Genomic DNA, 26556 nt, shown 5'->3' with positions numbered 1-26556 from the left:
CCCCCCGACACCAATTAGTGATGCAGGGAACCAAAATAAAACTGACAACAAAGGAAAAAGATCTAAACCAAAATCTCTGAGATATTCCCCTGATTACCAGCAGCTAGCTAGAATAATGACTCTCAGGTAGAGAGGAGACAGAGAACAGCCGTCAATCTCACGCCAGCAGGCAGTACTCCATTTGGAGAAGAGAGAACTAGATAGCACAGGCAGTCATTAGAGAGAGAGAGGAGAGAGAGAGAGAGAGAGAAGAGAGAGAGAGAGAGAGAGAGAGAGAGAGAGAGAGAGAGAGAGAGAGAGAGAGAGAGAGAGAGAGAGAGAGAGAGAGAGAGAGAGAGAGAGAGGGAGAGAGAGAGAGAGAGAAAGAGAGAGAGAGGAGAGAGAACTAGATAGCACAGGCAGTCATTAGAGAGAGAGAGAGCTCTTCGAGCGTTCACAGTCTGTCCAACTGACACCCCTATCAGATCACAGAAAAATCACACTCTACTTGAACAGAGCTATGCTCAATCATGAGGCATCAAAGCTAAAGGAACTGAATAATATTAAGTAATGCTATAGATGGAAGGAAAGTAGGGTGGAAATCAACAACAAAACTATTAGGCAACAACAAATTCAATCCCTTCTAGATAATTTCCTCATCAAAAGGTGTAAACTTGGCCTCAGAAAACCTAAACAGTATATTTGACCTATCGGCTTCCCTATCAAACCTAAACATTTCAAGCAGACAACTTCAGAAAATTAACAACAATAACAAGTGGTTTGATGAAGAATGCAAAAACCAAAATAATTAACTGAGAAACCTATCCAACCAAAAACATAGAGACCTATAAACCCTGAGTCTACGCCTTCACTATGGTGAATCACTAAAACAATACAGAAATACACTACGGTAAAAGAAGGAACAGCACGTCAGAAATCAGCTCAATGTCATGGAATAATCCATAGACTCTAACCACTTCTGGGAAAATTGGAAAACTAAACAAACAACAACACAAATAATTATCTATCCAAAATGGAGATGTCTGGGTAAACCCCTTCTCCAATTGTTTTGTCTCTATAACAAAGAACAAACAGCAAAAACATATACATGATCAAATACACAGCTTAGAATCAACTATTAAAGACGACCAGAACCCACTGGATTCCAGAACACACTGGATTCCAGAACACACTGGATTCCAGAACACACTGGATTCTCCAATTACCTTGAATGAGTTACAGGACAAAATAAAAACCCTCCAACCCAAAAAGGCCTGTGGGGTTGATGGTATCCTAAACAAATTCCAATTGGTGATACTTAAACTCTTTAACATCATCCTCAGCTCTGGCATCTTCTTTAATATTTGGAACCAGGGACTGATCACCCCAATCCACAAAAGTGGAGACACATTTGACCCCAATAACTATCAGGGGATATGCGTCAACAGCATACCGTACGACAGACCACGTCTGCACACCCTCATTGAACAAACAAACAAACCAAAACAAAGGCAAAGTCTTCTCATGCTTTGTTGATTTAAAAAAAGCTTTAGACTCAATTTGTCATGAGGGTCTGTTAAACAAACGGATGGAAAGTGGTGTTGGGGGTAAAACATATGACATTATAAAATCAATGAACACTAACAACAAGTGTACGGTTAAAATGATTAAAATTGGCAAAAAACTGAGCTGCACTTCCTGACCTCCTGCCAAATGTAGGACCATATTAGAGACACGTATCTCCCTCAGATTGCACAGACCCACAAAGAATTTGAAAATAAAACCAATTTTGATAAACTCCCATATCTACAGTGTTCCATCACAGCTGCAAGATGTGTGACCTGTTGCCACAAGAAAAGGGCAACCAGTGAAGAACAAACACCATTGTAAATACAACCTATATTTATGTTTATTTATTTTCCCTTTTGTACTTTAACTATTTGCACATCAAATAGACATAATATGACATTTGAAATGTCTTTATTCTTTTGGAACTTCTGTGAGTGTAATGTTTACTGTTCACTGTTCATTTTTATTGTTTATTTCACATTTGTTTTGTTTATCTATTTCACTTGCTTAATAAAGACCCTTAAATTGAAATTGAGAGAGTGAGACACTCCCTCCTCTCTCTACCTCCACACTACCTCCTCTCTCTACCTCCACACTACCTCCTCTGAGGACACTCCCTCCTCTCTCTACCTCCACACTACCTCCTCTGAGGACACTCCCTCCTCTCTCTACCTCCACACTACCTCCTCTGAGGACACTCCCTCCTCTCTCTATCTCCACACTACCTCCTCTGAGGACACTCCCTCCTCTCTCTACCTCCACACTAACTCCTCTGAGGACACTCCCTCCTCTCTCTACCTCCACACTACCTCCTCTGAGGACACTCCCTCCTCTCTCTACCTCCACACTACCTCCTCTGAGGACACTCCCTCCTCTCTCTATCTCCACACTACCTCCTCTGAGGACACTCCCTCCTCTCTCTATCTCCACACTACCTCCTCTGAGGACACTCCCTCCTCTGAGGACACACCCTTCTCTCTCTATCTCCACACTACCTCCTCTGAGGACACTCCCTCCTCTGAGGACACTCCCTCCTCTCTCTACCTCCACACCCCCCCCCCCCCCCCCCTGAGGACACTCCCAAGACCCACTAACTACTGCTGGAGCAAGACTCACTAACCACTGCTGGAGCAAGACCCACTAACCACTGACTACTGCTGGAGCAAGACTCACTAACCACTGCTGGAGCAAGACTCACTAACCACTGACCACTGCTGGAGCAAGACTCACTAACCACTGCTGGAGCAAGACTCACTAACCACTGCTGGAGCAAGACTCACTAACCACTGCTGGAGCAAGACCCACTAACCACTGCTGGAGCAAGACCCACTAACCACTGCTGGAGCAAGACCCACTAACTACTGCTGGAGCAAGACCCACTGACCACTGCTGGAGCAAGACCCACTAACTACTGCTGGAGCAAGACTCACTAACCACTGACCACTGCTGGAGCAAGACCCACTAACTACTGCTGGAGCAAGACCCACTAACCACTGCTGGAGCAAGACCCACTAACCACTGCTGGAGCAAGACCCATTAACTACTGCTGGAGCAAGACCCACTAACTACTGCTGGAGCAAGACTCACTAACGACTGACTACTGCTGGAGCAAGACTCACTAACCACTGCTGGAGCAAGACCCACTAACCACTGACTACTGCTGGAGCAAGACCCACTAACCACTGCTGGAGCAAGACTCACTAAGCACTGCTGGAGCAAGACTCACTAACCACTGCTGGAGCAAGACTCACTAACCACTGCTGGAGCAAGACCCACTAACCACTGCTGGAGCAAGACCCACTAACCACTGTTGGAGCAAGACCCACTAACCACTGCTGGAGCAAGACCCACTGACCACTGCTGGAGCAAGACCCACTGACTACTGCTGGAGCAAGACTCACTAACCACTGACCACTGCTGGAGCAAGACCCACTAACTACTGCTGGAGCAAGACCCACTAACCACTGCTGGAGCAAGACCCACTAACCACTGCTGGAGCAAGACCCACTAACTACTGCTGGAGCAAGACCCACTGACTACTGCTGGAGCAAGACTCACTAACGACTGACTACTGCTGGAGCAAGACTTCTCGGAGGCTGGCAAGATGAAGGAAGAAACGGAAAAGAGAAGGATAGAGTCAGAGGAGATACAGGAATAGAGAAGGATAGAGTCAGAGGAGATACAGGAAGAGAGAAGGATAGAGCCAGAGGAGAAACAGGAAGAGAGAAGGATAGAGTCAGAGGAGAAACAGGAAGAGAGAAGGATAGAGTCAGAGGAGAAGAGAGGAAAGAGAGAGGATGGAGGGAGAGACAGGAAGAGAGAAGGATAGAGTCAGAGAAGAAGAGAAGAAAGAGAGAGGATGGAGGGAGAGACAGGAAGAGAGAAGGATAGAGTCAGAGGAGAAGAGAGGAAAGAGAGAGGATGGAGGAAGAAACAGGAAGAGAGAATGATAGAGTCAGAGGAGAAGAGAGGAAAGATGAGAAAAGGATGAGAAATGAAACAGAGAGGACGGTAATAAGATACTAATGCCAATATGACAAATTCTGTTTTCTTCAGGTTGTCTAATAGCTTCAGTACAATGTCTCATCTTTACTCTTCAGCAAGAACAAATATCTCCGGTGAGGGACCTTTTTGACATGAGCTCTGAATATTTCCCTCGTCTGTGGTGTTGTGTCACAGAGATGTGTATATTACATTGTCATGCCTGTGTCTCTGGCTCCAGTCCAGACTGGGGAAGGTGTTATTAAATGAGTCTCTGGCAGCCCCATCTGGTAACCCTAAGCGTGTAATGGCTGTCCTCAGGTTGTCACCACATAAACGAACATCAACCCGACATTTAAATTTGTTTCTAGAGTTGTGTATGACTTGCATTTTAATGAAACAACATTCAGAGCAGAGATGATTTCTCAAGTTCAATATAGTTCCCGATGAGTGAAAGGCTGGCTGTTATTGGCCCTTACAGAGAAGGGTTTGACCTCGCCGATCAAGATGCCCTCAACAACGTGACTACTTTGTTATTCTTACACACATCAAGTTAACTGGGAAAGGAAAGAACATAAATACTGTATATCTCTGCAGGTTTCATAAAGAAACCTTTAAATGATCAACAACCTTTGTCACTTGTGAGACCGAACGCACAAAGTGTTGCCATGGCTACAGACCTACAGTCGTAAATCACAACAAACTGACGTGTGTGTGTGTGAGATACGTCAGACAAAGCAGTAGTAGAATACAAGATGTCATAACCCTGCTGTGGCTTTAAAGCATCAAAGCAGTAGTAGAATACAAGATGTCATAACCCTGCTGTGGCTTTAAAGCATCAAAGCAGTAGTAGAATACAAGATGTCATAACCCTGCTGTGGCTTTAAAGCATCAAAGCAGTAGTAGAATACAAGATGTCATAACCCTGCTGTGGCTTTAAAGCATAAAGCATAAAAGCAGAGCAAGACCCACTGTGGGGAACGGTACTGTGGGGAACGGTACTGTGGGGAACGGTACTGTGGGGAACGGTACTGTGGGGAACGGTACTGTGGGGTCACAGTGGGTTACTACTGCAGCTCCTTGAAAGCACTGGTGGCAGAGTGCCTGTGTTCAACCGCGAAGACCTGTTTAGAGCTGCAGGATCGACGGATAGATAGGCCGTGTGTGTGTGTGTGTGTGTGTGTGTGTGTGTGTGTGTGTGTGTGTGTGTGTGTGTGTGTGTGATACTGTAGATAGGCAAATCAAGGTCGTAAAGAAGAGCCACTTCCCCATCCCCCACAAGGCACCATGGTGATTAGAGGACAGCGTCCTCCACGTGATATGTTGCCCCCTGCCTACCCTCCTGCATCTCTCCCTTTCTCCTTCCCTCCCTAAATCTCTCCCTCTCTCCTTCCCTCCCTAAATCTCTCCCTCTCTCCGGCCCTATCGGCCTCTCAATTCAATTCAATTCAATTCAAGGGCTTTATTGGCATGGGAAACATGTGTTAACATTGCCAAAGCAAGTGAGGTAGATCATATATAAAGTGAAAAAATTGGCTGTCTAATTGCCTGTCTGCCTGCTTCCCTACCTGTCTGTCTTCCTTCTCTGCCTGCCTGTCTCCCTGTCTGGTACCTCTCTGTCTGTTTGCCTGCATTCCACCCTGCCTGTCTACAAGCCTCTCTGTCTAACTGCCTGTTTGTCTGCATGCCTCTTTGTCTAACTGTCTGTTTGCCTGCATGCCTCTCTGTCTAACTGCCGGTTTGCCTGCATGCCTCTCTGTCTAACTGCCTGTTTGCCTGCATGCCTCTCTGTCTAACTGTCTGCCTGCCTGTCTCCCTCCCTGCCTGTCTACAAGCCTCTCTGTCTAACTGCCTGTTTGCCTGCATGCCTCTCTGTCTAACTGTCTGCCTGCCTGTCTCCCTCCCTGCCTGTCTACAAGCCTCTCTGTCTAACTGCCTGTTTGCCTGCATGCCTCTCTGTCTAACTGTCTGCCTGCCTGTCTCCCTCCCTGCCTGTCTACAAGCCTCTCTGTCTAACTGCCTGTTTGCCTGCATGCCTCTCTGTCTAACTGTCTGCCTGCCTGTCTCCCTCCCTGCCTGTATGTGTAACACAAGCCCTAGAGACCCAGAGGACTATAGCCTATACCATGAAGGTGACACTGTCACAGTCAACTGACTCCCCTTGAGAATCAAGACTGTAGGAAACAGACTCCCAGGTCTAAAGTAGTGCACTATATCGGGAATAGGGTGCCATAGGGCTCTGGTCTAAAGTAGTGCACTATATAGGGAATATGGTTCCATAGTGCCCAGGTCTAAAGTAGTGCACTATATCGGGAATAGGGTCCCATAGGGCCAAGATCTAAAGTAGTGCACTACATAGGGAATAGGGTGCCATAGGGCCCAGGTCTAAAGTAGTGCACTATATAGGGAATAGTGCACCATTTGGGAGACAGATGATATCTGCCAGTTGCTGTAGGTTAATCCAGTAGGTCATAGCACAAATAACTACCACCTCTTTTTCCCTATGTCACCTCTCGTTCACCTCTCATTCAAGGCCCATTAAAAACCCAGAGCCTGGGATCTCGTCAACAGGACAGTGTTTAAACACGACCCCTGTTGCTCCTGAGGAATGAAGTGCTGTTCCTGAGAATGATCTGAGAGGTACTTCCATAACCGCAGTAGATCTGTATTCCACACGGCATTTAACATCAGCCCAGTAACTCCACTGTGACAGCAGCATCATTGAGCATCCCCCAGGCAGATTGAAATGCTTTGTGGTGTGTCAGTTCACAGGTCACCACATGATTATGCTACTTAGGGAAGCTACTTTCAGAGCAGTTAGGCCTAACGTTTAAGATCTCTTAATTGGGTCTTGATTCAGACCTGGTCAATTAATTGATTCTCAATCTTTTTTTCTTAAAAAAAAACAAAACTTTTTATGATATCCAATTGGTAGTTACAGTCTTGTCCCATCGTTGCAACTCCCCTACGGACTCGGGAGAGGCGAAGGTCGAGAGCCATGCGTCCTCTAAAACACGACGCTGCTTCTTGACACACTGCTCACCTTAACCCGGAAGCCAGCCATACCAATGTGTCAGAGGAAACACCGTCCAGTTGGTGACCGGAAGTCAGCTTGCTGGTGGCCCGGCCCGCCACAAGGAGTCACTAAAGTGCGATGGGCCAAACCCCGACCTAACTCGGACGACGCTGGGCCAACTGTACGCCGCCTCATGGGTTTCCCGGTCACAGCCGGCTGTGACGCCGCCTGGGATCGAACCCGGGTCTGTAGTGACGCCTCAAGCGCTGCGATACTGTTTTACAGCAGGGGAAATGGAATTGTGTCAATTTTCTACACTACGTTCTCAATAAATTTCCATCCAAAAGAGCCAAGAAACATCCAAGAAATATCCTTCAAATGTTGATTTCTTACATTGTGACAACAATGACATCACGTGAATGACCCACACTAGCCGAGGTAATATTATGAACAGATGTCAAGTTTAAAACTGACAGTCTCTTGACACCCCACATAAGAGGCATCATCATTTCTATCGTTCTTTTAGTAGCTGTTGTCTAAATGATCCGTAAGGGAATGTGTCCCCTACACATAATAACCTCAACAGACACGCAATAAAACAGATGAACGTCTAGAAACCCATTCAGTCCGCCTCAATAAAACCTAACGGAGAGAGTAGAGGGAGCAGTATAATCTCTGTTACCTTCCTTCCTGTTCCTGTACTATCATGTAGAGGAGATAATACCTGTTGTTGTTTCCCCTCTTACTTATCACATTCACTACCGCTCTACTGTTTCAGAGAGCACAGATATAGACAGCAACTACTTATACAGAGAACAGTGAGGAGGACCTCAGATCAAAAAGATGCAAAGACCCTGGGTTGGGACCCTGGACTGGGACCCTGGGCTGGGACCCTGGGATGGGACCCTGGGATGGGACCCTGGGCTGGGACCCTGGGCTGGGACCCTGGACTGGGACCCTGGGCTGGGACCCTGGGCTGGGACCCTGGGATGGGACCCCGGGCTGGGACCCCGGGCTGGGACCCCGGGTTGGGACCCTGGACTGGGACCCTGGGATGGGACCCTGGGCTGGGACCATGGGATATGACCCTGAGCTAGGATCCTGGGATAGGACCCTGGGCTGGGACCCTGGGATGGGACCCTGGGCTGGGACCCTGGACTGGGACCCTGGGATGGGACCCTGGGATGGGACCCTGGGCTGGGACCCTGGGTTGGGACCCTGGACTGGGACCCTGGGATGGGACCCTGGGTTGGGACCCTGGGATGGGACCCTGGGCTGGGACCCTGGACTGGGACCCTGGGATGGGACCCTGGGTTGGGACCCTGGGATGGGACCCTGGGGTGGGACCCTGGGCTGGGACCCTGGCCTGGGACCCTGGGATGGGACCCTGGGTTGGGACCCTGGGATGGGACCCTGGGATGGGACCCTGGGCTGGGACCCTGGACTGGGACCCTGGGATGGGACCCTGGGTTGGGACCCTGGGCTGGGACCCTGGGCTGGGACCCTGGGCTGGGACCCCGGGCTGGGACCCCGGGCTGGGACCCCGGGTTGGGACCCTGGGATGGGACCCTGGGATGGGACCCTGGGCTGGGACCCTGGGTTGGGACCCTGGGATGGGACCCTGGGATGGGACCCTGGGCTGGGACCCTGGGCTGGGACCCTGGGTTGGGACCCTGGGATGGGACCCTGGGCTGGGACCCTGGGTTGGGACCCTGGGCTGGGACCCTGGGTTGGGACCCTGGGATGGGACCCTGGGCTGGGACCCTGGGTTGGGACCCTGGGTTGGGACCCTGGGCTGGGACCCTGGGATGGGACCCTGGGCTGGGACCCTGGGCTGGGACCCTGGGCTGGGACCCCGGGCTGGGACCCCGGGCTGGGACCCTGGGTTGGGACCCTGGGATGGGACCCTGGGTTGGGACCCCGGGATGGGACCCTGGGTTGGGACCCCGGGCTGGGACCCTGGGATGGGACCCTGGGCTGGGACCCTGGGCTGGGACCCTGGGTTGGGACCCCGGGCTGGGACCCTGGGCTGGGACCCTGGGTTGGGACCCTGGGATGGGACCCTGGGATGGGACCCTGGGTTGGGACCCTGGGCTGGGACCCTGGGCTGGGACCCTGGGTTGGGACCCTGGGTTGGGACCCGGGGCTGGGACCCTGGGCAGGGACCCTGGGCTGGGACCCCGGGCTGGGACCCTGGGTTGGGACCCCGGGCTGGGACCCTGGGCTGGGACCCTGGGCTGGGACCCCGGGCTGGGACCCCGGGCTGGGACCCTGGGCTGGGACCCTGGGTTGGGACCCTGGGCTGGGACCCTGGGCTGGGACCCCGGGCTGGGACCCTGGGATGGGACCCTGGGCTGGGACCCTGGGCTGGGACCCTGGGCTGGGACCCTGGGTTGGGACCCCGGGCTGGGACCCCGGGCTGGGACCCCGGGTTGGGACCCCGGGCTGGGACTACGGGTTGGGACCCTGGGCTGGGACCCTGGGCTGGGACCCCGGGCTGGGACCCTGGGTTGGGACCCTGAGCAGGGACCCTGGGATGGGACCCTGGGCTGGGACCCTGGGATGGGACCCTGGGCTAGGACCCTGGGCTGGGACCCTGGGATGGGACCCTGGGATGGGACCCTGGGCTAGGACTCTGGGTTGGGACCCTGAGGTGACTCAGTGAGAAGTAACCTTGACTTGGACCTGAAGGCTTCAGTTATCTCCTTGAAGTAATGCCTAAGGGTTTGCCAGTGTTTAGCTCAACAAAGTCTTACTGTGCTCAAGGGGCCAGGGTTCAAACCAGTGTCTTACTGCGCTCAGGTGACCCGAGTTCAAACCAGAGTCTTACTGGTCTCAGGTGACCCAGGTTCAAACCAGAGTCTTACTGCGCTCAGGTGACCAGGTTCAAACCAGGGTCTTTCTGGTCTCAGGTGACCCAGGTTCAAACCAGAGTCTTAATGCGCTCAGGTGACCAGGTTCAAACCAGGGTCTTTCTGGTCTCAGGTGACCCAGGTTCAAACAAGAATCTTACTGCGCTCAGGTGACCAGGTTCAAACCAGGGTCTTTCTGGTCTCAGGTGACCCAGGTTCAAACAAGAATCTTACTGCGCTCAGGTGACCAGGTTCAAACCAGGGTCTTACTGGTCTCAGGTGACCAGGTTCAAACCAGAGTCTTACTGGTCTCAGGTGACCCAGATTCAAACCAGAGTCTTACTGCGCTCAGGTGACCAGGTTCATAATATTATGTTTACCATAAAACCCAGGTGGACAGATGTTTACTGTAACACCAAACCCAGGTGGACAGATGTTTACTGTAACACCAAACCCAGGTGGACAGATGTTTACTGTAACACCAAACCCAGGTGGACAGATGTTTACTGTAACAGTGTCTCCTGACCCCTCCTGTCTCAGCCTCCAGTATTTATGCTGCAGTAGTTTATGTGTCGGGGGGCTAGGGTCAGTTTGTTATATCTGGAGTACTTCTCCTGTCCTATTCGGTGTCCTGTGTGAATTTAAGTGTGCTCTCTCTAATTCTCTCTTTCTTTCTCTCTCGCGGTGGACCTGAGCCCTAGGACCATGCCTCAGGACTACCTGACATGATGACTCATTGCTGTCCCCAGTCCACCTGGCCGTGCTGCTGCTCCAGTTTCAACTGTTCTGCCTTATTATTATTGGACCATGCTGGTCATTTATGAACATTTGAACATCTTGGCCATGTTCTGTTATAATCTCCACCCGACACTGCCAGAAGAGGACTGGCCACCCCACATAGCCTGGTTCCTCTCTAGGTTTCTTCCTAGGTTTTGGCCTTTCTAGGGAGTTTTTCCTAGCCATCGTGCTTCTACACCTGCATTGCTTGCTGTTTGGGGTTTTAGGCTGGGTTTCTGTACAGCACTTTGAGATATCAGCTGATGTACGAAGGGCTATATAAATACATTTGATTTGATTTGATTTGAACACCAAACCCAGGTGGACAAATGTTTACCATAACACCAGGTGGACACATGTTTACCATAACACCCAGGTGGACAAATGTTTACCATAACACCCAGGTGGACAAATGTCTCTCAGTAGGTTATTCAAGAAACAGCAGTACAGGGCACAATGCCCATTATAAAGTATTAAGGCCAGGGTAACAGTCAGAAACATCCCACTCCTCAGCCCTATGTGACCCAGGAGACATCTGCTCCCTATGGATAACAGAGAGAGCAGGAGAAGTGTGGTCCCTATGGATAACAGAGAGAGCAGGAGAAGTGTGGTCCCTATGGAAAACAGAGAGAACAGGAGAAGTGTGCTCCCTATGGATAACAGAGAGAGCAGGAGAAGTGTGGTCCCTATGGAAAACAGAGAGAACAGGAGAAGTGTGGTCCCTATGGAAAACAGAGAGAGCAGGAGAAGTGTGGTCCCTATGGAAAACAGAGAGAACAGGAGAAGTGTGGTCCCTATGGAAAACAGAGAGAGCAGGAGAAGTGTGGTCCCTATGGAAAACAGAGAGAACAGGAGAAGTGTGGTCCCTATGGAAAACAGAGAGAGCAGGAGAAGTGTGGTCCCTATGGAAAACAGAGAGAGCAGGAGAAGTGTGGTCCCTATGGAAAACAGAGAGAACAGGAGAAGTGTGGTCCCTATGGAAAACAGAGAGAGCAGGAGAAGTGTGGTCCCTATGGAAAACAGAGAGAGCAGGAGAAGTGTGGTCCCTATGGAAAACAGAGAGAACAGGAGAAGTGTGGTCCCTATGGAAAACAGAGAGAACAGGAGAAATGTGGTCCCTATGGAAAACAGAGAGAACAGGAGAAGTGTGGTCCCTATGGAAAACAGAGAGAACAGGAGAAGTGTGGTCCCTATGGATAACAGAGAGAGAACAGGAGAAGTGTGCTCCCTATGGATAACAGAGAGAACAGGAGAAGTGTGGTCCCTATGGAAAACAGAGAGAACAGGAGAAGTGTGGTCCCTATGGATAACAGAGAGAGAACAGGAGAAGTGTGCTCCCTATGGATAACAGAGAGAACAGGAGAAGTGTGGTCCCTATGGAAAACAGAGAGAACAGGAGAAGTGTGCTCCCTATGGATAACAGAGAGAACAGGAGAAGTGTGGTCCCTATGGAAAACAGAGAGAACAGGAGAAGTGTGGTCCCTATGGATAACAGAGAGAACAGGAGAAGTGTGGTCCCTATGGATAACAGAGAGAGAGAGCAGGAGAAGTGTGGTCCCTATGGATAACAGAGAGAGCAGGAGAAGTGTGGTCCCTATGGATAACAGAGAGAACAGGAGAAGTGTGGTCCCTATGGATAACAGAGAGAGAACAGGAGAAGTGTGCTCCCTATGGAAAACAGAGAGAACAGGAGAAGTGTGCTCCCTATGGATAACAGAGAGAGAGAGCAGGAGAAGTGTGGTCCCTATGGATAACAGAGAGAGCAGGAGAAGTGTGGTCCCTATGGATAACAGAGAGAACAGGAGAAGTGTGGTCCCTATGGATAACAGAGAGAACAGGAGAAGTGTGGTCCCTATGGAAAACAGAGAGAACAGGAGAAGTGTGGTCCCTATGGATAACAGAGAGAGCAGGAGAAGTGTGGTCCCTATGGATAACAGAGAGAGAACAGGAGAAGTGTGGTCCCTATGGATAACAGAGAGAGAACAGGAGAAGTGTGGTCCCTATGGATAACAGAGAGAGAGCAGGAGAAGTGTGGTCCCTATGGATAACAGAGAGAGCAGGAGAAGTGTGGTCCCTATGGATAACAGAGAGAACAGGAGAAGTGTGGTCCCTATGGATAACAGAGAGAGAACAGGAGAAGTGTGCTCCCTATGGATAACAGAGAGAGAGCAGGAGAAGTGTGGTCCCTATGGATAACAGAGAGAGAACAGGAGAAGTGTGCTCCCTATGGATAACAGAGAGAACAGGAGAAGTGTGGTCCTTATGGATAACAGAGAGAACAGGAGAAGTGTGGTCCCTATGGATAACAGAGAGAGAACAGGAGAAGTGTGCTCCCTATGGATAACAGAGAGAACAGGAGAAGTGTGGTCCTTATGGATAACAGAGAGAACAGGAGAAATGTGCTTCAACAGCCTCAACACCACTGGATCATTACAGACATCATCTGCAACCATGATGCTCTCAGGCACTTTGGCTCTCTATCCCCCCCACCCTCTCTCTATCCCCCCCACCCTCTCTCTATCCCCCCCACCCTCTCTCTATCCCCCCCACCCACTCTCTATCCCCCACCCTCTCTCTATCCCCCCCACCCTCTCTCTATCCCCCCCACCCTATCTCTATCCCCCACCCTCTCTCTATCCCCCCCACCCTCTCTCTATCCCCCACCCTCTCTCTATCCCCCCCACCCTCTCTCTATCCCCCCCACCCTATCTCTATCCCCCACCCTCTCTCTATCCCCCACCCTCTCTCTCTCTCTATCCCCCCCACCCTCTCTCTATCCCCCACCCTGTCTCTCTCTCTATCCCCCACCCTGTCTCTATCCCCCACCCTGTCTCTCTCTCTATCCCCCCCACCCTCTCTCTATCCCCCCCACCCTCTCTCTATCCCCCACCCTGTCTCTATCCCCCACCCTCTCTCTATCCCCCACCCTGTCTCTATCCCCCACCCTCTCTCTATCCCCCACCCTGTCTCTATCCCCCACCCTCTCTCTATCCCCCCCACCCTCTCTCTATCCCCCACCCTCTCTCTATCCCCCCCACCCTCTCTCTATCCCCCACCCTGTCTCTCTCTCTATCCCCCACCCTATCTCTATCCCCCCCACCCTCTCTCTATCCCCCCCACCCTCTCTCTATCCCCCACCCTGTCTCTATCCCCCACCCTCTCTCTATCCCCCCCACCCTCTCTCTATCCCCCACCCTATCTCTATCCCCCCCACCCTCTCTCTATCCCCCCCACCCTCTCTCTATCCCCCACCCTGTCTCTATCCCCCACCCTCTCTCTATCCCCCCCACCCTCTCTCTATCCCCCACCCTCTCTCTATCCCCCCCACCCTCTCTCTATCCCCCACCCTGTCTCTCTCTCTATCCCCCACCCTATCTCTATCCCCCCCACCCTCTCTCTATCCCCCCCACCCTCTCTCTATCCCCCACCCTGTCTCTCTCTCTATCCCCCACCCTATCTCTATCCCCCCCACCCTGTCTCTCTCTCTATCCCCCCCACCCTCTCTCTATCCCCCCCACCCTCTCTCTATCCCCCCCACCCTCTCTCTATCCCCCACCCTGTCTCTCTCTCTATCCCCCCCACCCTCTCTCTATCCCCCCCACCCTCTCTCTATCCCCCCCACCCTCTCTCTATCCCCCACCCTGTCTCTCTCTCTATCCCCCCCACCCTCTCTCTATCCCCCCCACCCTCTCTCTATCCCCCCCACCCTCTCTCTATCCCCCACCCTGTCTCTCTCTCTATCCCCCCCACCCTCTCTCTATCCCCCACCCTGTCTCTCTCTCTATCCCCCACCCTGTCTCTCTCTCTATCCCCCCCACCCTCTCTCTATCCCCCCCACCCTCTCTCTATCCCCCCCACCCTCTCTCTATCCCCCACCCTGTCTCTCTCTCTATCCCCCCCACCCTCTCTCTATCCCCCACCCTGTCTCTCTCTCTATCCCCCACCCTATCTCTATCCCCCCACCCTGTCTCTCTCTCTATCCCCCACCCTCTCTCTATCCCCCACCCTGTCTCTATCCCCCCCACCCTCTCTCTATCCCCCACCCTGTCTCTCTCTCTATCCCCCACCCTATCTCTATCCCCCCCACCCTGTCTCTCTCTCTATCCCCCACCCTCTCTCTATCCCCCACCCTGTCTCTCTCTCTATCCCCCACCCTCTCTCTATCCCCCACCCTGTCTCTATCCCCCCCACCCTTTCTCTATCCCCCACCCTGTCTCTATCCCCCCCACCCTCTCTCTATCCCCCACCCTGTCTCTCTCTCTATCCCCCACCCTATCTCTATCCACCCCACCCTGTCTCTCTCTCTATCCCCCCCACCCTCTCTCTATCCCCCACCCTGTCTCTCTCTCTATCCCCCACCCTATCTCTATCCCCCACCCTGTCTCTCTCTCTATCCCCCACCCTATCTCTATCCACCCCACCCTGTCTCTCTCTCTATCCCCCCCACCCTCTCTCTATCCCCCACCCTGTCTCTCTCTCTATCCCCCACCCTATCTCTATCCCCCCCACCCTGTCTCTCTCTCTATCCCCCACCCTGTCTCTATCCCCCCACCCTCTCTCTCTCCCCCCCACTCTCTCTATCTCTATCCCCCCCACTCTCTCTATCTCTATCCCCCCACCCTCTCTCTATCCCCCCACCCTCTCTCTATCTCTATCCCCCCACCCTCTCTCTATCTCTATCCCCCCACCCTCTCTCTCTCTCTATCCCCCCATCCTGTCTCTCTCTCTACCCCCCCCACCCTGTCTCTCTCTCTCCCTGTCTCTCTCTTTCTCTCTATCTATTTCTCTCTCTCCATATCTCACACTAACACATTCACACCAACGTGCGCGCGCACACACACACACACACAGACACACACACACACACACACACACACACACACATTACTATACTGCTTACAACAAGGGCATAAGCATTCTATCCTCACCTACTTTTACAGATACAGAAATCTCACAATTTGAGGGCAGAGTGTATTGATATCAATAAAGAAATAACGCATTGTTTTAATCTTATGAGAGTAAGTGTTCTGTAATGGACCTATAGTACAATGTAATAGGTCTAGAAACATTTATTTTTACACCTACACATTTGAAACAATAGGTATTTTGTCATTATTTGGTTTCTGGACCTAGCAGTTTAGCCTAGGGTGGACTAACGGTAAAGGAACAAGAGTGACACTATAATGAACTCTCCGTGCGACTCGGGGAAGTGACACACATTTTCCAGTAGGCTACTGTTATTATTCTTACCTTGAGCTATTGCTATCGACTCAAACCGGTGCAGTTCTCTGAGCAGGGTTGTGCGTTCGGTGGGGTGAAGACTATAAATAAAATCCTTGGCTCCTTGAGGCGAGTTCAAGGGCTCCATCGGGTCCTTGTGAGGGTGTGTGCCCAAGTCGCAGCTCTGCTGGCTGGGTAGCATCGGTACAGGCTGGCGTAGCGGAGCTAGGTTTGACCCGTGGACTCTTCCCAACATGTTCCCCGACCTCAGAATGAGGGCGGGCCGCAGGACTCTCTGCAAACTGGGCAGCATGGTGGAGACAAAAGGGAAGTGGAGGCGTCGACAACCTAGAATAGAAATACAATTTTAACGCTTACTGAAGCGTAAAGAAAAATACAGGAGGCTACTTACGATACAACATCATCGACTGTTTCACGTATGAATGCAATGGATTATTTTGACAGCATTAGGCTACTGTGGAATGGCTAAGCCTATTCATAGGCAATAAATAACAAAGTAGACACAGACTCAGATCGGGCTGTCAAAGTGCAACTTATGACAACACCGACCTCTCGATCAGCGGATGCTCTGTCCTGTCAAAAAATCAGATCTCTTTCGGGTGTAAAACGCAGCACCGAACCATAAGTCCTTCGATCACAATTTCATAGATCATGAAAACAATTCGCCAACAAAACACATTCGTGGCAAGATCGGTGAGTCAAAAAATAAACATTCCTCCTCATCTTCAAAGCCACAACATCGCCTAGGCTTCTTCCCCGTCTGCGGTCGGATGGGCTGCTTCTCTTCCCCGTGATGTGCGCCCTTCTCTCGAGGCTAAAAATATTCTCCAATGGAATAGCTTGACTATACGTAGCTATGACGGCATCTGCCTTACGTTTTTGTATAGCTCGTACAGTGAGTGCGAAGGTACCACTAGACCAATAGCCTACTTGTAGGCCTATTTTGCGGCAGGTATCAATAGACATCCTAAGGACGTCTGCACAGGACATTTGAGCATAGTACATGTATGACAACATGGGAAATGTATTTTTCATTCCATACGTAATGCCATTAAAGAACGTTCTACATGCTATTTTTAGTGACTACATTTCCCAGATGAGCACTAGGGCTATTGAAACACTACATTTCTACTGCCGCATTATGGGAAACGTATTTTAGTCCGACCGGTGGCCTCTCCGCAATCTATTTATTGCCTCAAAACATCTGGGAACTTGGAAATCTCCGACTCCCGACTTCAGTGCGTTCAAGACAACTGGAAACTCGAAAAAAAACGAGCTCCGACAGGCTAAAATGGTTTGAACGGTCAACTCATTCGGAAATTCGAGCATCTTTCTAGAGCTTCGACTTTCCGACATGAAGATCACTGACGTCATGATTTGACCTGCTTTTTCCCCCTCCCCGAGTTCCCAGTTGTCTTCAAAGTGCAATCTGGCTCATCATCAGTACACAGACAGTGACCCAAGTCATCCTATAGCTCTCCATCCAATCTCTGTATCCTGGCCACAGTCACCACTGAAGCTAACAATCCCCTCATCACAGAGACAGCCCTAAAAACTAAACATCCCTTTCTTGGGCTTGGTGTGGAATTACTATGTTACTACGACATCAGAGGGTAGACTACTAGTACAGGGACACAGAGTACTACAGAGTCACTAGTACAGGGACACAGAGTACTACAGAGTCACTAGTACAGGGACAGTCAGTCACTAGTACAGGGACAGTCAGTCACTAGTGCAGGGACAGGCAGTCACTAGTACAGGGACAGTCAGTCACTAGTACAGGGACAGTCAGTCACTAGTACAGGGGCAGTCAGTCACTAGTACAGGGACAGTCAGTCACTAGTACAGGGAAGTCAGTCACTAGTGCAGGGACAGGCAGTCACTAGTACAGGGACAGTCAATCACTAGTACAGGGACAGTCAGTCACTAGCACAGGGACAGTCAGTCACTAGCACAGGGACAGTCAGTCACTAGTACAGGGACAGGCAGCCACTAGCACAGGGACAGTCAGTCACTAGTACAGGGACAGTCAGTCACTAGTACAGGGACAGTCAGTCACTAGTACAGGGACAGTCAGTCACTAGCACAGGGACAGTCAGTCACTAGCACAGGGACAGTCAGTCACTAGTACAGGGACAGTCAGTCACTAGTCAGTCACTAGCACAGGGACAGTCAGTCACTAGTACAGGGACAGTCAGTCACTAGTACAGGGACAGTCAGTCACTAGTACAGGGACAGTCAGTCACTAGCACAGGGACAGTCAGTCACTAGTACAGGGACAGGCAGCCACTAGCACAGGGACAGTCAGTCACCAGTACAGGGACAGTCAGTCACTAGTACAGGGACAGTCATTGTTCTTACAGGAGAAGTTCTGTGAGACTGATGATGTCACTAACTGGATGCAGAGCCCAGAAGAGCCTGCTATGTGTGGGTTCATTTATTCTCCTGACAAAAGGCAGACTCATGTCCACCCTGTAAATAGTATGCTTCATTCACTGTATCTGCTACGATTATAGTCCTACTAGTGCTGTCGACCATCAATGAAAACCTTGACAAGACTGACCCCTAGAGGACATCAAGAGCAACGTCACCCGGACAAGGGCTGGTTGAGGGAAGGAAATACGGCACAGGGGGTTGGTGGTACCTTAATTGGGGAGGACGGGGCTCGTGGTAATGGCTGGAGCGGAGTTAGTGGAACGGTATCAAATACATCAAACAAACATGGTTTCCATGGTTTCCGTGTGTTTGCTACCATTCCATTCACTCCGTTCCAGGTGTTATTATGAGCCGTTCTCTCCTCAGCAGCCTCCACTGAAAGACGGATATACACCGAGTGGACAAAATATTAGGAACACCTGCTCTTTCCATGACAGACTGACCAGGTGAAAGATATGATCCCTTATTGATGTCACTTTGTTAAATCCACTTCAATCAGTGTAGATGAAGGGGAGGAGACGGGGTTAAAGAAGGATTTTTAAGCCTTGAGACAATTAGAGACATGGACTGTGTGTGTGTCATTCAGAGGGTGAATGGGCAAGACAAAATATTTAAGTGCCTTTGAACGGGGTTATGGTAGTAGGTGCCAGGCGCACCAGTTTGTGTCAAGAACTGCAACGTTGCTGGGTTTTTCACGCTCTACAGTTTCCTGTGTGAATCAAGAACTGTGGGAAGCACTGGAGTCAACATGGGCCAGCATCCCTGTGGAACGCTTCTGACACCTTGTAGAGTCCATGAGCCCCGACAAACTGAGGCTGTTCTGAGGGTGTTCCTAATGTTTTGTACACTCAGTGTAAGTGAATCACACAGTCAGTCACCACACAGATTCAAATAGTATTTGACATTTAATATATGCTGAAGCATTCATTAATTACACCGAATTAAAAAAACAGTCTAGAAACAGATATCGCCAGTAGAACTTCTGAACTTAACAGGGGAAACACAGAGGTCAACTCACAGTACTAACTAACTACTAAACAGGGTTGGGCTCAATTCCATTTCAATTCCAGTCAATTCAGGAAGTAAACTGACATTCCAATTCCAATCGTCTTCCGTTCAAATTTGGAATTGGAATTTGGAATTGGAATTTGGTTTAACTTTCTGAAATGACTGGAATCGAAATGGAATTGAGCCCAACTCTGCTACTAAATCATTAGAAAACAAGGTTTTAGTAATAATGTGACCATCTGCTTTTACCCATATAGCAAAACACAAAATGATTAATAAACTATTAGAATAATCATCATCTTACACATATTTGGCAACTTTACAAAAATATCAAAGATATGCTTTGAATTTAAATATCTAGAAAAAACAAAAACAATTATGGCTGTCCATTGAAATAAAGTACTGCACCATTAACAACGAAAGGTTTATACACAACGTACAATGTCCCCAAAAGGATGTGGGGACACAATGACCAGGATAATGTTTATGTCCCAAACAGCACCCTAATAGGGCGCCACTTGGAATGCCACGCAGAATGATAACATCATATGCAGAAAGCATCTGCTAGATGGGATGGGAGAACAGTTCACCGTTTTAGAATCAAATCAAATCAAACCAAATGTATTTATAAAGCCCTTCTTACATCAGATGATGTCACAATGTGCTGTACAGAAACCCAGCCTAAAAACCCCCCAAACAGCAAGCAATGCAGGTGTAGAAGCACGGAGATCTCTTAGTGATACATTGTCTCTGTCCCAAATGACACCCTATTCCTAATATAGTGTAGTACTTTTGGCCAGGGCCCATAGTAGTGCACTGTATTGTAGGGCCCATAGTAGTGCCCTGTATTGTAGGGCCCATAGTAGTGCACTGTATTGTAGGGCCCATAGTAGTGCACTGTATTGTAGGGCCCATAGTAGTGCACTGTATTGTAGGGCCCATAGTAGTATTGACTAGGGTGCCATTTGGGATGCACCCTATGAATACAGGCTTCAGATGAGGGAGAGGCGGGTAGAAACCACCAACGAGCAAAACAACGACAGTCAACAGACACCAACGGGGAAATTATTGTTCAATAGATTTTCTGCAATGTTCCATCTTGTGTTAGCATAACGGAGATTCAATATGTTACGGAAATCAGGATATGCTTTCCAAAGAACTAAAGGTTTAAATTCACAGTCATTTGAATTTCAACAGAACCTGATTTAATAAATATTTTAAAATGCTTAAGGCTTTTAATTTCCCATTTGTAGCACGAGGACCTCGACTTCTCAAACAGCTGCCCCTGGTCAGGTGGTCAGGGTCGACTCCTTTACTTCCTGAATTGAAATGGCATTGATCCCCAACCCTGCTGTTCAGATTGTTCCCATCAGGTTCAAGACAACATAAACACCAATCCTCAAGGCTCTTTACAGAATGATCATGTTGTTGGTTGTGTCCTAGTAATCTGTGTCCCAGTAATCTGTGTCCCAGTAATCTGTGTTCCCAGTAATCTGTGTTCCCAGTAATCTGTGTTCCCAGTAATCTGTGTCCCAGTATTCTGTGTCCCGGTAATTTGTGTTCCCAGTAATCTGTGTCCCAATAATCTGAAGTGGCCATTACACTACAACTACTGGAACAGAGAAACCAGTAGAGTAGTGGAACAGAGATACCGGGTTTGTTCTGAATACAGCGACAGAACCCGGTCTGTTCTGAGTACAGCGACAGAACCGAATCTGTTCTGAGTACAGCGACAGAACCCGGTCTGTTCTGAGCACAGCGACAGAACCCGGTCTGTTCTGAGCACAGCGACAGAACCCGGTCTGTTCTGAGCACAGCGACAGAACCCGGTCTGTTCTGAGCACAGCGACAGAACCCGGTCTGTTCTGAGCACAGCGACAGAACCCGGTCTGTTCTGAGCACAGCGACAGAACCCGGTCTGTTCTGAGCACAGCGACAGAACCAAATCTGTTCTGAGTACAGCGACAGAACCCGGTCTGTTCTGAGCACAGCGACAGAACCCGGTCTGTTCTGAGCACAGCGACAGAACCCGGTCTGTTCTGAGCACAGCGACAGAACCCGGTCTGTTCTGAGCAGAGCGACAGAACCCGGTCTGTTCTGAGTACAGCGACAGAACCAAATCTGTTCTGAGCACAGCGACAGAACCCGGTCTGTTCTGAGCACAGCGACAGAACCCGGTCTGTTCTGAGCACAGCGACAGAACCCGGTCTGTTCTGAGCACAGCGACAGAACCCGGTCTGTTCTGAGTACAGCGACAGAACCCGGTCTGTTCTGAGCACAGCGACAGAACCCGGTCTGTTCTGAGTACAGCGACAGAACCCGGTCTGTTCTGAGCACAGCGACAGAACCCGGTCTGTTCTGAGCAGAGCGACAGAACCCGGTCTGTTCTGAGCAGAGCGACAGAACCCGGTCTGTTCTGAGCAGAGCGACAGAACCCGGTCTGTTCTGAGCACAGCGACAGAACCCGGTCTGTTCTGAGCACAGCGACAGAACCAAATCTGTTCTGAGTACAGCGACAGAACCCGGTCTGTTCTGAGCACAGCGACAGAACCCGGTCTGTTCTGAGCAGAGCGACAGAACCCGGTCTGTTCTGAGCACAGCGACAGAACCCGGTCTGTTCTGAGCACAGCGACAGAACCCGGTCTGTTCTGAGCAGAGCGACAGAACCCGGTCTGTTCTGAGTACAGCGACAGAACCAAATCTGTTCTGAGCACAGCGACAGAACCCGGTCTGTTCTGAGCACAGCGACAGAACCCGGTCTGTTCTGAGCACAGCGACAGAACCCGGTCTGTTCTGAGCACAGCGACAGAACCCGGTCTGTTCTGAGTACAGCGACAGAACCCGGTCTGTTCTGAGCAGAGCGACAGAACCCGGTCTGTTCTGAGCAGAGCGACAGAACCCGGTCTGTTCTGAGCAGAGCGACAGAATCCGGTCTGTTCTGAGCAGAGCGACAGAACCCGGTCTGTTCTGAGTACACAAATAGAGAAATAAAAGAAGAGGGAATACATGAATAAACATGTGTTCCTGGTCTGTCTCGTCAACACGGTATTTACACTGGATTACATATAGATTTCTCTAGTGCACTATATGGGGAGGAGGATGCTAATTGGGATGCACCCTAGGTCTCCATCTGCTGCTACGACTCAGCGCTTCAACTGAAATACAATTCAAGCAGGGATTTAAAAGTTGTTGATTTACAATGAATTATCACGAGGGAGTCGACTGGATGGATACTTGATATTAAACGCTTTACTATGAGCCTATTGTAAGATAGTTACTTCTTCTTCTTCTTCTTCGTGGTCAGAGGAATAAGATAGTTACGCCTTCTTCTTCTTCTTCTTCTTCTTCTTCGTGGTCGGAGGAATAAGATAGTTATGCCTTCTTCTTCTTCTTCTTCGTGGTCAGAGGAATAAGATAGTTACGCCTTCTTCTTCTTCTTCTTCTTCTTCGTGGTCGGAGGAATAAGATAGTTACGCCTTCTTCTTCTTCTTCTTCTTCTTCGTGGTCGGAGGAATAAGATAGTTATGCCTTCTTCTTCTTTTTCTTCGTGGTCAGAGGAATAAGATAGTTACGCCTTCTTCTTCTTCTTCTTCTTCTTGGTCGGAGGAATAAGATAGTTACGCCTTCTTCTTCTTCTTCTTCTTCTTCTTGGTCGGAGGAATAAGATAGTTACGCCTTCTTCTTCTTCTTCTTCTTGGTCGGAGGAATAAGATAGTTACGCCTTCTTCTTCTTCTTCTTCTTCTTGGTCGGAGGAATAAGATAGTTACGCCTTCTTCTTCTTCTTCTTCTTCTTCTTGGTCGGAGGAATAAGATAGTTACGCCTTCTTCTTCTTCTTCTTCTTCTTGGTCGGAGGAATAAGATAGTTACGCCTTCTTCTTCTTCGTGGTCGGAGGAATAAGATAGTTACGCCTTCTTCTTCTTCTTCTTCTTCTTCTTGGTCGGAGGAATAAGATAGTTACGCCTTCTTCTTCTTCTTCTTCTTCTTGGTCGGAGGAATAAGATAGTTACGCCTTCTTCTTCTTCGTGGTCGGAGGAATAAGATAGTTACGCCTTCTTCTTCTTCTTCTTCTTCTTGGTCGGAGGAATAAGATAGTTACGCCTTCTTCTTCTTCTTCTTCTTGGTCGGAGGAATAAGATAGTTACGCCTTCTTCTTCTTCGTGGTCGGAGGAATAAGATAGTTACGCCTTCTTCTTCTTCTTCTTCTTCTTGGTCGGAGGAATAAGATAGTTATGTCTTCTTCTTCTTCGTGGTCGGAGGAATAAGATAGTTATGCCTTCTTCTTCTTCGTGGTCGGAGGAATAAGATAGTTATGCCTTCTTCTTCTTCGTGGTCGGAGGAATAAGATAGTTATGTCTTCTTCTTCTTCTTCGTGGTCGGAGGAATAAGATAGTTATGCCTTCTTCTTCTTCGTGGTCGGAGGAATAAGATAGTTATGTCTTCTTCTTCTTCTTCTTCTTCTTCGTGGTCGGAGGAATAAGATAGTTATGTCTTCTTCTTCTTCGTGGTCGGAGGAATAAGATAGTTATGCCTTCTTCTTCTTCGTGGTCGGAGGAATAAGATAGTTATGTCTTCTTCTTCTTCTTCTTCGTGGTCGGAGGAATAAGATAGTTATGTCTTCTTCTTCTTCGTGGTTGGAGGAATAAGATAGTTATGTCTTCTTCTTCTTCGTGGTCGGAGGAATAAGATAGTTATGCCTTCTTCTTCTTCGTGGTTGGAGGAATAAACAGTGTAACTTTTACAGAGGTAAGGCTTTAATCACGCGTCTCTGATCAGAACTGTCAAGGACAGAAAACACAAAATCACAAACTTAATAATAATAAAATTAGAATAATAACATGACATAATCAAACGCAACCTTTATTTCTCTTCTTGTCAAAACCATCTCAACATTGTACATTTTTCACGCTCCCCGTAATAAAGGGACCATCCCGTTCTTATACGTGGTTGTCACAGCCTGACCATAGTTTGCTTTGTATGTTCTATGTTTTGTTTGGTCAGGGTGTGATCTGAGTGGGCATTCTATGTTGGATGTCTAGTTTGTCTGTTTCTGTGTTTGGGCCTGATATGATTCTCAATCAGAGGCAGGTGTTAGTCATTGTCTTTGATTGGGAACCATATTTAGGTAGCCTGTTTTGTGTTGGGTTTTGTGGGTGATTGTTCCTGTCTTTGTGTTTGTTACACCAGATAGGGCTGTTTTTGGTTTTTCACGTTTCTTGTTTTTGTATATTGTTCTATTTTCATCTTCATTAAAGATGTACCACAATAACCACGTTGCGTTTTGGTCCGCCTCTCCTTCAACAGAAGAATCCCGTGACATTAGTGTTATTGTGTGTATTGGTGAATAATGACAGGTTTATCAGGTCCATCATGACACACATTTGAAACGTGGAAATGTACAGCGTAATGTGAAAGTAAGTTGTTACCAAGAGATGACTGATTAACTGGCAAAACACATGCTATTAAAAACAGTTACTGAGCATAACATAAACCCTCCTACAACAGCTATTGTGGATTGTAGATCTGAAAATATGAAGTTGAAACATGAAATCGGTTTACGTACCAAACAGCTTGGTGCCCCTGATAGTTGTGTCACTAAGATGCCACAATCTTCACAATAAATCTAAAACACTTCTTTCAATAGCTTCAAATAATTTGGCATCTTGGAACTGAGGAGGAGGGGAGGAATGAGGGTGGGAGGACTAGAGCCAACAGAACTGAGGAGGGGAGGAATGAGGGTGGGAGGACTAGAGTCAACAGAACTGAGGAGGGGAGGAATGGGGGTGGGAGGACTAGAGTCAACAGAACTGAGGAGGGGAGGAATGAGGGTGGGAGGACTAGAGTCAACAGAACTGAGGAGGGGAGGAATGAGGGTGGGAGGACTAGAGTCAACAGAACTGAGGTGGGGAAGACTAGAGTCAACAGAACTGAGGTGGGAGGACTAGAGTCAACAGAACTGAAGAGGGGAGGACTAGAGTCAACAGAACTGAGGTGGGAGGACTAGAGTCAACAGAACTGAGGTGGGGAGGAATGGGGGTGGGAGGACTAGAGTCAACAGAACTGAAGAGGGGAGGACTAGAGTCAACAGAACTGAGGTGGGAGGACTAGAGTCAACAGAACTGAGGTGGGGAGGACTAGAGTCAACAGAACGGAGGTGGGGAGGACTAGAGTCAACAGAACTGAGGAGGAAAGGAATGGGTGGGAGGACTAGAGTCAACAGAACTGAGGTGGGAGGACTAGAGTCAACAGAACTGAAGAGGTGAGGACTAGAGTCAACAGAACTGAGGAGGGGAGGACTAGAGTCAACAGAACTGAGGAGGGGAGGAATGGGGGTGGGAGGACTAGAGTCAACAGAACTGAGGTGGGGAGGACTAGAGTCAACAGAACTGAGGTGGGAGGACTAGAGTCAACAGAACTGAGGTGGGGAGGAATGGGGGTGGGAGGACTAGAGTCAACAGAACTGAAGAGGGGATGACTAGAGTCAACAGAACTGAGGTGGGAGGACTAGAGTCAACAGAACTGAGGTGGGGAGGACTAGATTCAACAGAACTGAGGAGGAAAGGAATGGGTGGGAGGACTAGAGTCAACAGAACTGAGGTGGGAGGACTAGAGTCAACAGAACTGAAGAGGTGAGGACTAGAGTCAACAGAACTGAGGAGGGGAGGACTAGAGTCAACAGAACTGAGGAGGGAGGACTAGAGTCAACAGAACTGAGGTGGGGAGGACTAGAGTCAACAGAACTGAGGAGGGGAGGACTAGAGTCAACAGAACTGAGGTGGGAGGACTAGAGTCAACAGAACTGAAGAGGTGAGGACTAGAGTCAACAGAACTGAGGAGGGGAGAACTAGAGTCAACAGAACTGAGGAGGGGAGGAATGGGGGTGGGAGGACTAGAGTCAACAGAACTGAGGAGGGAGGACTAGAGTCAACAGAACTGAGGTGGGGAGGACTAGAGTCAACAGAACTGAGGTGGGGAGGACTAGAGTCAACAGAACTGAGGAGGGGAGGAATGAGGGTGGGAGGACTAGAGTCAACAGAACTGGGCCCCAGGAAGCAACAAAGAGAAAATACCATGCATAATTATTTACACATTCAGAACTAAGAGAGAACATAATTAACACAACTCTGAGCTGCTCCACTGTCTGTCCAAGAGACCACCTTCTGCACCGTCTGAGATGACGAGCAGAGCTCTGTCTGT

At 49.3% G+C, this 26556-nt stretch overlaps 1 protein-coding gene across 1 annotated transcript in view; it reads right to left on the bottom strand.

Moving 5' to 3' along the window:
* The window catches only part of LOC139405632 (transmembrane protein 65-like), a 61307-nt gene extending 44428 nt beyond the window's left edge, over positions 1–16879 (bottom strand). Inside the window, exons 1-2 of the mRNA XM_071148049.1 lie at positions 16465–16879; positions 15925–16242 (exon numbers count right to left, since the gene is read on the bottom strand). Of these exons, the coding sequence (XP_071004150.1) occupies positions 15925–16207 (283 nt within the window). The 5' untranslated portion in view covers positions 16208–16242; positions 16465–16879. The remainder of the gene's footprint in view (positions 1–15924; positions 16243–16464) is intronic.
* Positions 16880–26556: the final 9677 nt, after the last annotated feature.

This window comes from Oncorhynchus clarkii, chromosome 3 (assembly GCF_045791955.1).
Source record: "Oncorhynchus clarkii lewisi isolate Uvic-CL-2024 chromosome 3, UVic_Ocla_1.0, whole genome shotgun sequence".
NCBI lineage: Eukaryota > Metazoa > Chordata > Actinopteri > Salmoniformes > Salmonidae > Oncorhynchus > Oncorhynchus clarkii.
Note: the sequence above shows the minus strand (reverse complement) of the source record. Positions and strands in the feature narration are given on the sequence as shown.